General features: G+C 38.9%; 1 protein-coding gene across 1 annotated transcript; it reads right to left on the bottom strand.

Moving 5' to 3' along the window:
• Positions 1-5,973: 5,973 nt before the first annotated feature.
• On the bottom strand, positions 5,974-8,549 carry LOC130166536 (perforin-1-like). Its single transcript, XM_056372212.1, has 3 exons — positions 8,509-8,549; positions 7,822-8,354; positions 5,974-7,352 (listed from the first exon to the last, which is right to left on the bottom strand). The coding sequence occupies exons 2-3, from the start codon at positions 8,352-8,354 to the stop codon at positions 6,161-6,163; spliced, it is 1,725 nt and encodes a 574-aa protein (XP_056228187.1). The 5' UTR covers positions 8,509-8,549; the 3' UTR covers positions 5,974-6,160.
• Positions 8,550-14,294: the final 5,745 nt, after the last annotated feature.

Genomic DNA, 14,294 nt, shown 5'->3' with positions numbered 1-14,294 from the left:
CTCCTCAAACCGGCCACCATACAGTGCACTGAGGGGGACGGCAGACTCGGTAACACAGATCACCGTCAAAAAGAAGGGAGGAAAAAAAAACATTCCTATTTCCCTTTCTGGAAAAAAAAAGAATAAAGTCTTAAAAAAATAATGGAGTGGGGGGGAGAGAAACAGTTTTTCACAGACTCAAACACACCCAGCAGTTCGCCCAGCTTTGTTTAGGTTTCCTATTTTTTTTCTGAGAAGAGAAAAGGAAGGGGGGGAAAAATTGCTAGGTGGTTGTCAACGGTTGAAGCTGCAGCCGCACCTGGCATCGCGCGACTGGTCTTTGATCACTTGTCGAGTGAAATTCCGCCACTGGATTAAAGTGAAGGAGGGGGCAACAGAGGGTGGGGGAGGACTGAAAGAGTGATAAAGAAGGGAAACAGAGAGAGGACGACTTGTCTGAAATGTAGCCTGTGTGTTTTGTGCCTTTAATGTCGCGTGCACCGCCCTGTTGGCTGTAATTAAAATCAGCATGAATTGTTGAATTTGTCTAAAGCCAGCCCACTCTATTCAGGCCCTACGTACTGCACGGGCTTTATGTTTGGACTCGCATGCAGAGTGATGAATGTCACCTTTGCGAATAAAGAACCAGACTATTTAAATACCTTTAGTTATTATTCTGTTTATGCTAGTAAAAATGTTGTGCTCACTCACATACTGCAGAAGCAAGCGGCTAATTCTCAAACAAAGAGAAAAAGATGAAGATTTTGAAAAGAGCGAAACAGAGAGGGGATCAAATCCAGATGAGAAACTCCCCTTGAAAAGAATTTAAGAGGCCCAAGACAGAGCCGCTTCACATTGTATGATCATGCATGTGGAAGTACGAATATGTGAATGCATCTGTAGATGTGTGCGCACTCATGTGGCTTCATTTCCAAGAAGTGAAAATCTTAACCCTGCAACACATGTTGTTGTTTTTTTTCCTCCTTTCCCCTCTTAAGTAAAGCAAAACCCAAACCTACAAAACTGGCTTCATGGCTGCAAATGTCTCAGATGGAAATATTCTCGATGTCTTCCGTGTCATTTAACACACATTTGTTCCTGCTGAAGATGTAATTCTGTACATCACATCACAAATGTACAGTATAGTTTCAGTTTTTAAATGAGGCTGAATAATTTCCTTAAAACATCTGGGTACAAATTGCTCAGACATGAGTAACTAGTGAATTTGTCGAGCACTGTATTCAGCAGCGGATCAATACACATTTGGTGCTCTGGTACGTGCTCCAGTGCTTCAGGATGGTGTTTGTGGGGATGACTCACAGTAAACTACAGTGCTCATGTCCATGGTAATAAAGGAACATCTTAGCTAGTGCAATGATGTGACTCACTCTATGGCACAGAGGTGGAAGCTTTATTAGGCTTTGACTATAAGCAATACTTCAGTATTTATTGTCGGTTTTAGTATTTCATGGGACAATAACGAAAACATATAATAACAATATATCCAGCCTTATCCGTTGAGGGGTTACCTTAAGGACATCTGTGTTTAAAACTGTGTTCAACCAGCTTTTACCATTTTTCCTTAAATAGCAGTGTCTGTGTAGTGATGCTATTCCTCTCTCTCGGTTGCCTTCGCTGTGACCTCCTCATAAGACACCGTGTTGTGTGACAGGTGACGATCACACACTGCTGTGTGAATGTAAAGCACCAGTTAAGACCCTCTTTCAAACATGCCAGGACATCCAAGCTAAACTGTTAGCGATACCGAGTTAACACCTAGCGTGGGAGCCATGACTGAGCACCATTGCTTTGAATGGTGGGAGCGACCTTGAGTGAAGCACTAGGAATTCCCTCCACTTGACAGCTGGCTCTGACGTACGCCCTTGACTTAGCATGCGTTAATGCTGTCAGAGATGTTTGGGGAGAGAACTGCTGGCATGCTAATCTGCTCTATGTTTGCCACAAGGCTAAGCTGAGCTGTCCGTGGCATGTACAGGGAGGTGTTGACAGTAGTGCTACCAGTTGTTCGATCCTCCACTGGGGTGGTACTGGAAGATGAAAGGGACCAGAAATTTCCCAGGTTGCTGTGGCTGTCCACAGCAACTGGGTGAGTCGAGGGTGGGAGGGGCAGTAGTCATGGCAGCTGCTTCGATGGCAATATCACCATGGGGCTCCACCAGCGTAGGACATGCAAGCTACACTAATACACTCATATACCCACATATACAATAATTCAGAATATGAGGGTTTCTGCATAACAGAAGTCCCATCCTTTTCTTCACAGCAACTTAATAAAGTTCACTCACACATGAGCTGCCACTAAGATGAATAGGCTTATGAAATAGGTGGTGGAATTTTTCTAAATCACTAAACCACAGATACAATAATAATAAATTCTTACTTTTTTTTTTGTTGAAAGAATAGTGCTCCTGTATGCATATGTGATATACAGCCAGGTCTAGTAAAACACAGACAGTAACATATGCATGTTCCTAATATAATCTGAATTATTTCAGTTTGTCAAGTAGAACATCAGATACTGATGCTCCTTTAAATGAATAGTGCGGTTGCTGGTGAGCACAGGGTAAACACATCTTTTTGACTTTGAAAAGAACAAATCTAAAATGGTTACAATACCAAAAGGTTTGCTTCAAAGTTTGACCTTTAAATTTACCTGAACTACTTACTGTAAAATTGTGAGGGGATGTTTCTCCAGTTTCTTATTTGATGCACAGGATCAGCTCATCAAGGACTGAAGGCATGTTATTTATTCTGGTCTAAAGTCGTGTTGAAGAATGTTCACTGTCGCCAGTCCTCAAACACATTAAACATCTTTGGGGATATCTGAAAAGAAAGAAAGGTAGTAGCTCATGTAACAGCTGTCAAATTCAGTGAAAACACATACAGTCAATAAAAGTTGTGGAGGAAAATTAACTGACATATTTAGACATTTTTACTTTTATTGAAAATTTCGATTCAGTTTCAAGATTTTGTCTTTACCTTTGATAAATAATAAAACATGTGAAGTTTGTAGCTTATAAACTCATGGTGAATCCTGGATAGTTCAGTAGTTTTTTGGTTGGCCCAGCAGATGGCAGCAACCACAGCTCATAAATCATTAGTATCCTCATCCTCTTACTGTGTTCCTCTGAGAATAGCTGCTGTAAAATATTAGACAGAGCCCATGTGTAAATGAACATGTAATGTGACTCTTATGTTATCAATTAATACTGAATTGATAGTGGAATAATCATACTAATAATGAGTTAGTGTGTGTCTGTTATCAGTGAGGTGACTGAGTAACTTCTGGTGTCTGTCATAGTAACTTAGCATCTAAGGTTGATGTAGGTGTGTGTGAAATAACAATTATTTTCATTATGGATTAATCTACAATTTATTTTCTCAAATCATTGATCGATCAGTTGATCTACAAAATGTGAAACATGTCCATCCCAGTTTTAATAATTTAAAAAGTTTAATAATTTCCAACCAACATTCAAACAAACAACGTAAACCCAATATTCACATTTAAGAAGTTGAAGCCAGAGATTATGGACATTTGCTTTTTCTTTTGAAATATTTTGATCATCAAAATAATTGCTGATTAATTTTCCGTCACATCAACTAATCAATTAATCGCCTAAGTGTTACAATTCTAGCGTGAAAGAGAAAAGAAAGGAGATCAAAGTGACAGTTGCCCTGACAGTGTGACTATGACAAATCCACAACCCTGAACCTGAGGCAGCTAAATTCAGCCATCTTGAATTTTCTTATTAATTTATTTTCTTATTTTTATTTTATTTATTTCTTATTTACTTTTTGTTTTATTTAATTTTATACCAGTGCTGCACCCTCCATGAAAAAAGGCCACTGCTACCATGGAGACTTAAAACTCAAGTCAGCAAAAATGTATGTTATCCTCAAATAAGGCAGCGACAGCAGGCCTCACAGGCTGGACGAACCAGTTTGAAATACAGAGCAATGCTAAAACTCACCAGTGTCTGTGAAATCATCTTTTCTACCACATCACTGGGTGGAGAGGTTTGCTCAGGAGGAATTTTCTCCCAATCCACCGGAAACATGACTTGTATAAGAACATGATAACAGATATAGCTCATCCTATCATCATACATCACATTTTATCTTTTATAAATGTACCCAGGTGTTTACTCTCATCTGTGATATTTTACTGTTTGGTTTTTCGATGCATCAAAGTGTCTGCATATTGTTGTGGTAAAATAAAATACTTAATTACCACAGGACTTGGCTCAACCCACCTACTGTAGTCTCAACATGTCTTCACCCATGAGAATATACTTTGAGGACAGGTGCATATTCCTGTGTATGTTTACGTGTTTTGTGTACATACTTTTGTGCATGTGTGTTTACATGCATGCATGTATGTGTAGTCATGTGATAACCTCTAAAAGCCCTCTCCACCTCGCCTACGTTCCATGGGAACCTGTGTGCAGCTAATCCTCCTTTTGGCTGGAGACGGCTTCTCCAAACAAATCATCCAGCTCTAAGACCCACTGCTCCTCAAGTGGGCTCCTAGCTCTCTTTGCCAAGCCTCACCAAAAAAACCTCTCTCCTTTCTTCTCTCTTTTCTCATATGCTTCACATAAAACAGCTACCTACCGTGAGGCAAATCCCCTTGTCTCTGTCTCTTTTCTTCTAGGAGTAAGAGAAGGAGAAAGGAATGGGGTGTGGATAAGCCAGGCCAGCAGGAGATTGTCAAGTTGAAGAACTAAGATGACCTGTTTTGGAAGAGGAGGTGAGTCTGAGTAACGGCTGCTGGTGAAGGGGTCATTGTTTGATAGCAGGCGAGAGGAAAGTGAGCATAAAGGGGTGGATCTCAATACTTTGATGTCGCTCCTCCTGCTTTCGTTTACTATGCATAACAGCATATATATACAGGAGGCTTTGGATATGTATGTAGGCCTATCTATCTATCAGGATAGCATTTCTTTTGCTTTGTGTTGTTTTTCACACCGGGACACCTTGGAGTGTATCAGTGACAGTATTAAACCACCTTTAGGCCTAAAGATGAGCACCTTGATTTATTGCCATTTAAACACATGGTTAAGTCCATGTCACCAGTGCCAGCTGATAATTAATATACATTTTAGAAAGAAGTCCTGTTAGTATGGTTACCTGTAGTTTACTGTCATACATACTGCATGTGTCATGATTTAGAACAGTGGTTGAACTATTGACCAGAATGAGTGACACAGGATGAGAGTCAGAAGTCTTTATCTTCTGTAATGTGACTTTATTTCCAAGTGAATAAGGAATGGGATATATGGGCGGGTGATAATCATTCATTACAGTTTTTTTTACTGTTTAACCTCCCACTTGAGATTGGATTATTTTTTTATTTTTTTTGTGCTATACCCTACCCCATGCAGGGGGGCACCATTTTCCTCTTTTACACTTCAAACATGATTCATTTTTCTTAATTAGTGAGCTTCAGAGGTACTGCATTGGTCAGTATATTTTTTTTTTATCTTTGCACAGATATTTACTGTACATGTGAGTGGTATCAATCTTTGCTGAGCATGCATCTATTTCCCAAATGTCCCAAAAAAATATTTCTTTAAAAAAGCTTACCGTCCCAGCAGCTACACTTTTCACTTCACTTCATTTCGAAAAACCTGTATTGATGTCTTGGAGGAGTGCGCAAAGTGCATCTGTGCATCAGTTTCAGTCACTTCTTTCTTAAATAAAATAGATGGTGGGATGGTGAAAATCCAGTATATGAACCCAAAAAATAATGTTTTGGATAACTGTGTGTTGTGATTAAAGGGCAGGTCATTGGTTTTCCTTCAACAGCAGTAACTTTAAATTGTTAATAAAGGCTGACCATGGTAAGTTCAGTTTGCACACCTCTCAAACATCATGTGTAGTTTTAAGTGTCGGTTTTTTTTAGACTTAACTAGAAAAGTACACATAAGGTTTGAAAACAAAAAAATCACACAGACCCTGGTGTTGTCTTTGTTGATGCTTTACTGGCAGATTTTATAACATACATGTTACAAGAGAGAGAGAAACAGAAAAACTTGTCAAATTATTTTTGCACACAGAAGTCAAAGAAAAAAGAAGAGTAACAATTTAAAAGCAAAACAGATACTAGCAACAGATAATGCAACATAGTCATTGTGAAATCACACCTTCCATCACCTCACATCAGCAGCTGACCTCCACCTGACTGACTGACTGGTTTTGCATGCTTCTCCCCTGACTCTCCAGCGAGGACCCCGTTTCTGGTGTAGAAGGCCGTGGCCAGAGAGGCACTTATGGGGGAAGGTATGTAATCTTGACATTGCTGACCACCAAGACTTGGTGCGCACTTTATTTTGTAGGAGAAGAAGAGGGTACCATGATTTAACATGCAGCTGTCTTTCACATTTCCTCTACGCAGATCAAATGAACACATACCAAGCAGATCACTGTTCCAGTAAGTATCCTCATCATAAATACTGAATGTAAGTTTGCTTTTCTTGTCAATTTTGATGGGTCCGAATTCAAAGGTCTCTTTCCATTTAGGATTGTCATTGTTTAGTATAATAGCAGTGCGCTTTACCTGGTAACCATATCTGACCTCCACTGAACCATCTGTCTGAGTCCACCTATCACCATACAGACCCTGTGCATAAAGCTTGAACACCTTTAATGTTGCGAGACCTTTCCCAGCAGGACAGCAGTTTGACTTGATATTCTGATTACTGTTGCAGACACAAGCACAAGGATCCCTCTTGCCTGACCTCTTCCCAATCTTACAGGTTTCTGAACATTTCTTCAACACTGCATTTTTCTTAATGTACTTCTCCACCTCTCGCTTCAGTCCGGCTCTTGCAGGATGAGCACTTGGCAGTATGGTGTGCAGGGGCTTTAAGTTGTATCGGACCACATCAGGTGTTTTCTTCAGTGATTTAAGCCAGTTATTATAGACAGATGGATTTGATTGGCCTTGAAAAAGAATATCAGCTCCATCAATGTTTCCACCAATGACCTCTGTGTTACGCTCATTAAATGCATCGCTGAAACTTGGGATCGAAAGCTTCTTCCTCTTTGTCGCACAGTGTTGCATCATTGACTTAATGCTCTCAGGACATGCAAATCTAGCTGAGGCTTCAACTAACAAACAGTCATTGATTTCTGTTGCTGACAGTCCGTTCATAGTCGCCTCACAGGTCTTGATAGCCGTGACTGCCTTCATTTCACCTCCCAGAAACACTTGTGTGATGTAATGTGTACCATAGGTGTCGATCACATTGCGATATAATGGTTCAGTTTTATTTGAATAGGAAGGAAGAGAGTTGACAGCGGTTTCAAAATCATGGCTCATTGGGGGATTTGCTGCCAGTCTGTAGCTGTAAAACACAGGGATCATATAGTTGAGTTAAAGCAGAATCTCCATCCTCTTCATATGCTGTACTCTTAAAGTATATTAACAGTATTTGGGCACAGGTTCATACAACACAACATAATTAAAAGTGACCATCACTCAGAACTGAGCCAAAAAATTCAGACTTAAAGAACCAATGTGTAAGATTTAGTGGCATCTAGTGGTGAGGTTGCAGACTGCAACCAACTTACCCCTCCCTTTCCAAGTGTGCACGTGAAAGGCTTTCTCTAGAGCCAGTGCTTGGTTTGACCATTCTGGGCTATCCCTGTATAGATATGTAGGACTCATTCTGAGCTAATGAAAACACATTAAGTCTTCATTTCCGGTGATTATACACGATTGAAAAAGTAATTCATTTCTGACAATAGAGCCCCCTAAATCCTACACACTGGTCCTTTAATGGCAATGAGACAAACGTCTGTCCAGATACTCACCGGTAGAAGTTACAGTAGACAGAATGGTGACAGAAGGTGTAGCGGTCTTCTTTTGACTTTTTCGTGGCAAAGGTTGCTTTTTTGGAGTGGGAACCTCCATAAATTGGCACAAAAACTGTGGTGGGGTCTACAGTAAAATTAAGGCCAATTTTCCAATCATTAGACACAGATGATGTGGAATCATTGATAATAGATTCGACAGAGTCATAAACTTTACTGGAGACCTTTAAACTGCACTTAGGGAGGGTTCTCCAGTCCACCACAGTAACTGGGACCTTCTGTTTTTCCTTCATGTAGCCGTTTCTGTATAACTTGCAAGTGCCATTTTCAAGCTTCCATGTTTCAGTGTCGATCACATAGGCACCTTTCCGCTCCATTGTGACGATGTCGAAGCCTTCTCCACCCAGATTGTAACCGGGGACAAAGTGAGCCTTTTTACACTCTTCTGGTGTTCCAATGAAACTTACCCTGGCTGACAGACACAGAGGACTCCATGCCCAGCACAGGAGCATGAGCTGCCACAGCACTGCCATCTGGATGGTGGATGGAAGAATAAAAAGCAACACAGTTAATTGTAAAGTTCCAGTAAAAACTGTCCATTACTTTTAGTTATGAAGAAGATGAAAACAAAAGCCTAATCAACACAAACAGCTGGTTAAGGAAAGGGGGAAGACTCAGGTGGATTACCTTGACTGTTGACGGCAAGCTCTAGTCGGCGGCTTTCAAAGTCTCACTGATGTTATGGTATAAATGTCCTGGGGGTGGAGTCTTTACTGCCAACCTCGTCTATTAGATTCTAACAAGTTTTATATTTAACCAGCTACATTCACACATCACCTACTTGAGCGATGAGAGATGAAAAGGGTTTTTTGCAGTGACATGTTAATATTGTATACCTAAGAAATAAAGCAATATAATTGAAAATGTAGCTAAAGAGGGCTAGTTAAAGGAGTTTTCAGCATTGATACGAAAGCCAAACCGTCAGCACTATGTCATTACACCAAACCGTACATCATTAACAAAATGCTTTGCCCTCGTCTCTCTGCAAATACATAATAACTGGCCCCCTCTCAAAACACATATCAAACCTTTTACAAACATGCACCAATACGGTATCTGCAATGATAGTTGATATCTTGCAACTAATCATCTTCCTTTTCATCTCTCTTTAGCAGATGACTGAGTAAAGTCAGGCAGCAATGAAGAGATAAAACAAGAGATTTACCAATTCAAGCAAACCGTTTTCTGTTTTTGATAAGCCAAGCAAAAGCAGCACTACTTCCATCATCAGCTCAATGCACTGCTGTGGACAGCCACATAGAGCCACTAGCATTGCCACAGACACATGGTCTAAGTGACAGAAAGCCTATGTTACACACTGGAGGATGGAGTGTGACATACAAGAACTTTTACCAGGCAGAGAGAGTCTAACAGAAGACAGTGGCATTATGGAAATTGTGGGTTCCAGTATTTTTGTTTGACCTGCTAGGAACTCACAGTCAGGATAAAGCCACTGCTTTACTGATTTTAGCCACCATTGTTTCATTTCTCTCTGTAATCTGTTTCTCGAAAGTTCCCCAGTTTTATGGAATATCACCCGGTTATCTTATCTATCAACAAAAGAAGATCACACAATATATATTGAATTGACTCAGTTGCTGTTTCTGGCACAGGTGTGAGTAAGAGGATAAAGCTAGTAGATTTTATAGTGTGTGAATATGTTTGCAGTAGTAGAACTTATATGGCTGTGCTGCAATACTCTCTAATCCAACACATGCTGAGGTAGGCGCCAGCATTATTCTACAGAGTAGGTAAATACAGAAAATGGATGGATGCATTAGATATAGACCTTTTGGGAAGCTGCAGTTATATAGTCAGTTTCTCAAAATTAAAGCTGGTAGTGAGGATATGCTGCATATGCAACTATCATAAACATGGTGTGTGAAAAAAAAGAAAAAAGAAGAAAGATTTGCTCAGCCTGGCCTCACTACTCATCACTATATGAATATAATGTTATTATATGATATACTGTATCACACTGTATATAATAGTGACCATAATATCACTAGATTCTTATCATATTTTTGATGTATGTTCTATCACTATTGAATTGACAGGATGTCATATAAATGACATAAACTATGATATTTTTATTGATCTCATATTGTTCTAGTATTACAGTCTTCTTACAATTATATTCAGGTTAGATCATTTACTATCATATATCTATAATTTATTTTTCACTCATACATGCCGCCATGCCAGCATCTTTACCCCACACAGCACTCATGATCACAAAACACAGATACATATGATTACACCCCCACACACACACGCATGCATGCACGCACACACACACACACACACACACACACACACACACACATTTTACTCATACCATACACATCATATTGTCATTTTTACTCAACATACATCTCTATAATTGTTTTTGTTGTCATCTGCATGTCCATTATGCCCTACAGATGCTTCATATCACACTTGTTTCTGTTACGTTATCTAGCGTATAAAGGGAAATACAAGAAAAAACATTTTACTGTTCGTGTAGAGGTTCTGCAATAACAGTGAGAGTTCACACCAACAGCACCCTATTTACGATGACAGGATGCTGTTCTTTTCTGAAGATTATGTATAGGTGTGATACCACTTGCTACAAACTTGTTGCACGTCTGAACATCTATTGATGAAAAAAAAAACATTTGTGTAAGTATATTTATGTGTAGATGTTCACAGGTTGCAGAGTGCCAATGTGCCATAGCTGAAGGTGCTAGTCCAACGCCCCAAAAAGCTGATGAGAGCAAGTGAGCTCAGCTGAAAATATCCATAGTTTGAAATGACAATGTTTTTGGCAAGAAGTCATGATCTGAGTGCATATAAAAATTATGATTTTACAACATTGAGTTTTGCATTTCTGCTAGACTGGTAAGTAAACAGCTGTTAATGCTAACGTTGGCTATGTAGCGATAGCATACCTCACAAATATTCCTTTAAATAAAGTACAAGTACCTCAAAAGTACAGTAAGTGAGTAAATGTAGGCTACTTTGCTACTTTCCTCCACCACTACTGACTAACAAAGCATGCAACATCCAGTATTAACAAAAATCTTTCATTTTTTTCATTTCCCCCATTAACAGTCTTCACAATCACAACATTACTACTACTACTTAAATTAGCCCTATCTTGTGTCAGAAAGCACATCTTATGATATTTATGTCACAGAAAACTTTCATGTCAATTTTAATTATTTTGGAGAAATAATTAAAGATCAAATCAAAACTATAATAAACCATTAAAAGAGAAATTGTAATATCCCTAGTTTCTATTGGGGAAATCATTATTTTTGAATATCAGATGCTGATTGAAATAATCAGTTAGCAAATTAATATAAACAATACACACATCACAGCCATGAGTCTGTAATGGCAGGCTACCACTGTTTATCAGCTGTCTTTGTGGAGTGTGTCTTCTCTTTCTGTCAAAACACAAGTTTTTGTACTTGAGCTGTGTGACCAGAGGGAATTGATGTATCCACTGTCTATTTATAACACAGAGAGCAGGTGTGCCGATACACAGAGGGAAAGTGATTGGCTGGGATCCTCAGAGGACTCTTTGTGCTTGTGTAAATACGTACACACACACACATGGGGAACATACTTGTATCTGCCCTGTGAAAACACGTAGGCACACAAACATACACACATGCATTGATCTACTGTATATACATCAAACCTTATGAGAGTGTAGGCGCATATATGCAGGCCTGTATGCATACAAGTAGACAACTGTATCTACATGTATGTGCATGAACACATAAACATTCAGACAATAAAATATTTACAGCTTGCTGCTGGCCCCCACAAAAACAACCAAACACTCATTTTCATTCAAGCAACTCAAAGATATTTCTAAGTGTTATCATACGAAAAAGGAGACAAGATTCTCTTCACAATATCAGCTTCTTCTCCCCTGAGGGTAGAGCAGATCCACACCCACAAACAGATCAACTGAGCAACACTTCACTCATATAAAATATACAGCACTCCACAAATCAAAAGATCTTGTCTTAACACAAATGCACCACACCACAGCTTCAAACACCATGTAAACAACTATTCAGAGAACAGCCTGTGACCATATTTTATGCCTTCAACAGTGAGGTCAAAGTGGTTGAGAAGAAGTAGGCAGGAGGTGGTAAAGCAGTGCGTGTCGAGTCAGAAGAACCTGTACCCACACTGGTTTATTACTGGCACCACAGTAAAAAAAAAAAGGAACAGCCTTTCATGAGAATCAAAGGTGGGAGGAAGATAGCTTTGTTTGCATTTTATTTTTATTGTGGTCACTTTCACCTACCTTCAGTGAGACTCAAAGCACTGCTGCAAATTCAAAAAGGAAGTACACTACAAAACTTTTGACGTTTAATATTAAAAGAATGAAGCACTAATGAGAAATACAGAAACCTACTATTATGTGTGACTAGATGAATATCAGGTTGTTTACAATTAGATAAGTTCTACATAATAGAGAGATGATAGACTCTGCATATTCTACCATAACCAGAGTTTTTGTTTTGAATGGAAGAAAATGTGGCAGGATGTTGGGAAGGGAATCTACCTTGAAAGCAGCTTCAGAAACTTCCAATTACTTTACACTGGAAGAAGTTGAACTAGACTCTAGTTCAACTTCCTTTTGACAGCAAAGCTACTCTAGGGAGAAACTTGTTAGGTTAAGTAAAGCTACTTAGTTCAAACTTAGTTGAATTAGTTCAAACTACCTTGTAAGAAAAACGATGAAATTGACAATGTATATGTAATACGAAATTGTGCCCATACTTAATCACAGGTCATTCATAAACCAAAAAAAAAAAAATATCCCACTATTTATGGAAAAGTGCTGGAATATCATCTCTGGTTTTGTTTACAATAATTGCCTATATATGGCCATGATGATTCTTCGTCAGGTTGAGATTCAGGAGGTGTATCCATGATGACGTAGCACTGAGCAACACCCACCTATGGCTTTTGCACATACACTATGCAAAGGTCAAGTGTGTGGTGGTGGCGGCTGCCTGACAAGTGCATTTGTTGTTAATATAATTCGTACATTCGGCTGGTGAAAGGAGGTTCAATTGGAGTAGAGAAGCAATGGTAAAATAAACATAAAAAATCTCTCCTTTCCTTTCATGGCCCAAAGTCGTTTGTAGTTTCAGTTAGTTAACTACACAAAGATGGGGGAAAAAAATTACTATGCACTTATGAATGTAGTTGAAGTACCAGTAAGCTACTGCAAAATGTAGTTATACTGTATCTAGCACTGCAAAACATACAGATGACTCATGCAAAGGATTATGGTTGACCCTTAAGTCGTATCAAGTGCAACAATTTACTTACAGACTTAAATCCCTGGCAATACAATTTATATGTATTTACATATAAATATGTAAATTATAAAATATAAATGTGTTGAATACATCTCAACTTGTGATTTCTTACCCACACCTGCTCTCTCTCACACACAAACACACCCACGCACACACTTAAAAACACACACATGCACACACACACACACATTTAACACATACACACACACACACACACACACACACACACACACACACACACACACACACATATATATATATAGCCCTTCCTCTCTGTGCACACTCTGAACATTGAAGCTGTAAGTACTCACACACTGTGTTTATCTAACCATCCAGCCCAAGATTTTCCTTTGGGTTTGAGCCCCTATGACATTAATTACATGGCTAATAGTACCAGACTCATGACCAAGCCCCCATTAACTATTTACTCTTCGCTCTTTGTTTCTTGTTATGATCTTTTGACCTTGTGATGCATTGTTCTCCCTTTCTCCTCTATTAATCAAGAGGAAAAATTGGGTTTCAGTTCCCTGCTCTATTCCTTGGTTGACATGTGCCTTTCCTTCAGTTGCACCAATGTTACTATGTTGTGTTTATCAAGAGAAACCACTCAGTTTCAGTCCTATTCATACTAATGCATCATCCCTTGAAGCAATATTTGGTCAACTGTTCCTCACAATATTCAGTTAAAGGGCAAGTCATTTGAGATAAAGCATGTATTTAATGATGATGATGATGATTTTCTCTGAGCAGTAATCTTTCATTATATTATCAAGAGCTGTTAGTACAGATGAAATGCATCATTTATGATGATATCTGTGATGTTATCTCACCATGAATCTCACCTTTACACCTCAGCCTATAGCAGAGGGAAATCTACTAACTACTAGACAACTAAGTACTAAAATATCCTTCTCTGTAGTAAATATTTAAGCTGTATCTATAAAAACATATATTTTCATTGGTAACTTGCATGCTTGTTCACCTTTGAGCATTATAGACAGTAGTTTTATTAAGCAACATTTTAATAACATACAGTCAGACACCAGTGTTGTTTTTGGAAATGCTTTATTTGCAGAT

Source organism: Seriola aureovittata, chromosome 3 (assembly GCF_021018895.1).
Source record: "Seriola aureovittata isolate HTS-2021-v1 ecotype China chromosome 3, ASM2101889v1, whole genome shotgun sequence".
NCBI lineage: Eukaryota > Metazoa > Chordata > Actinopteri > Carangiformes > Carangidae > Seriola > Seriola aureovittata.
Note: the sequence above shows the minus strand (reverse complement) of the source record. Positions and strands in the feature narration are given on the sequence as shown.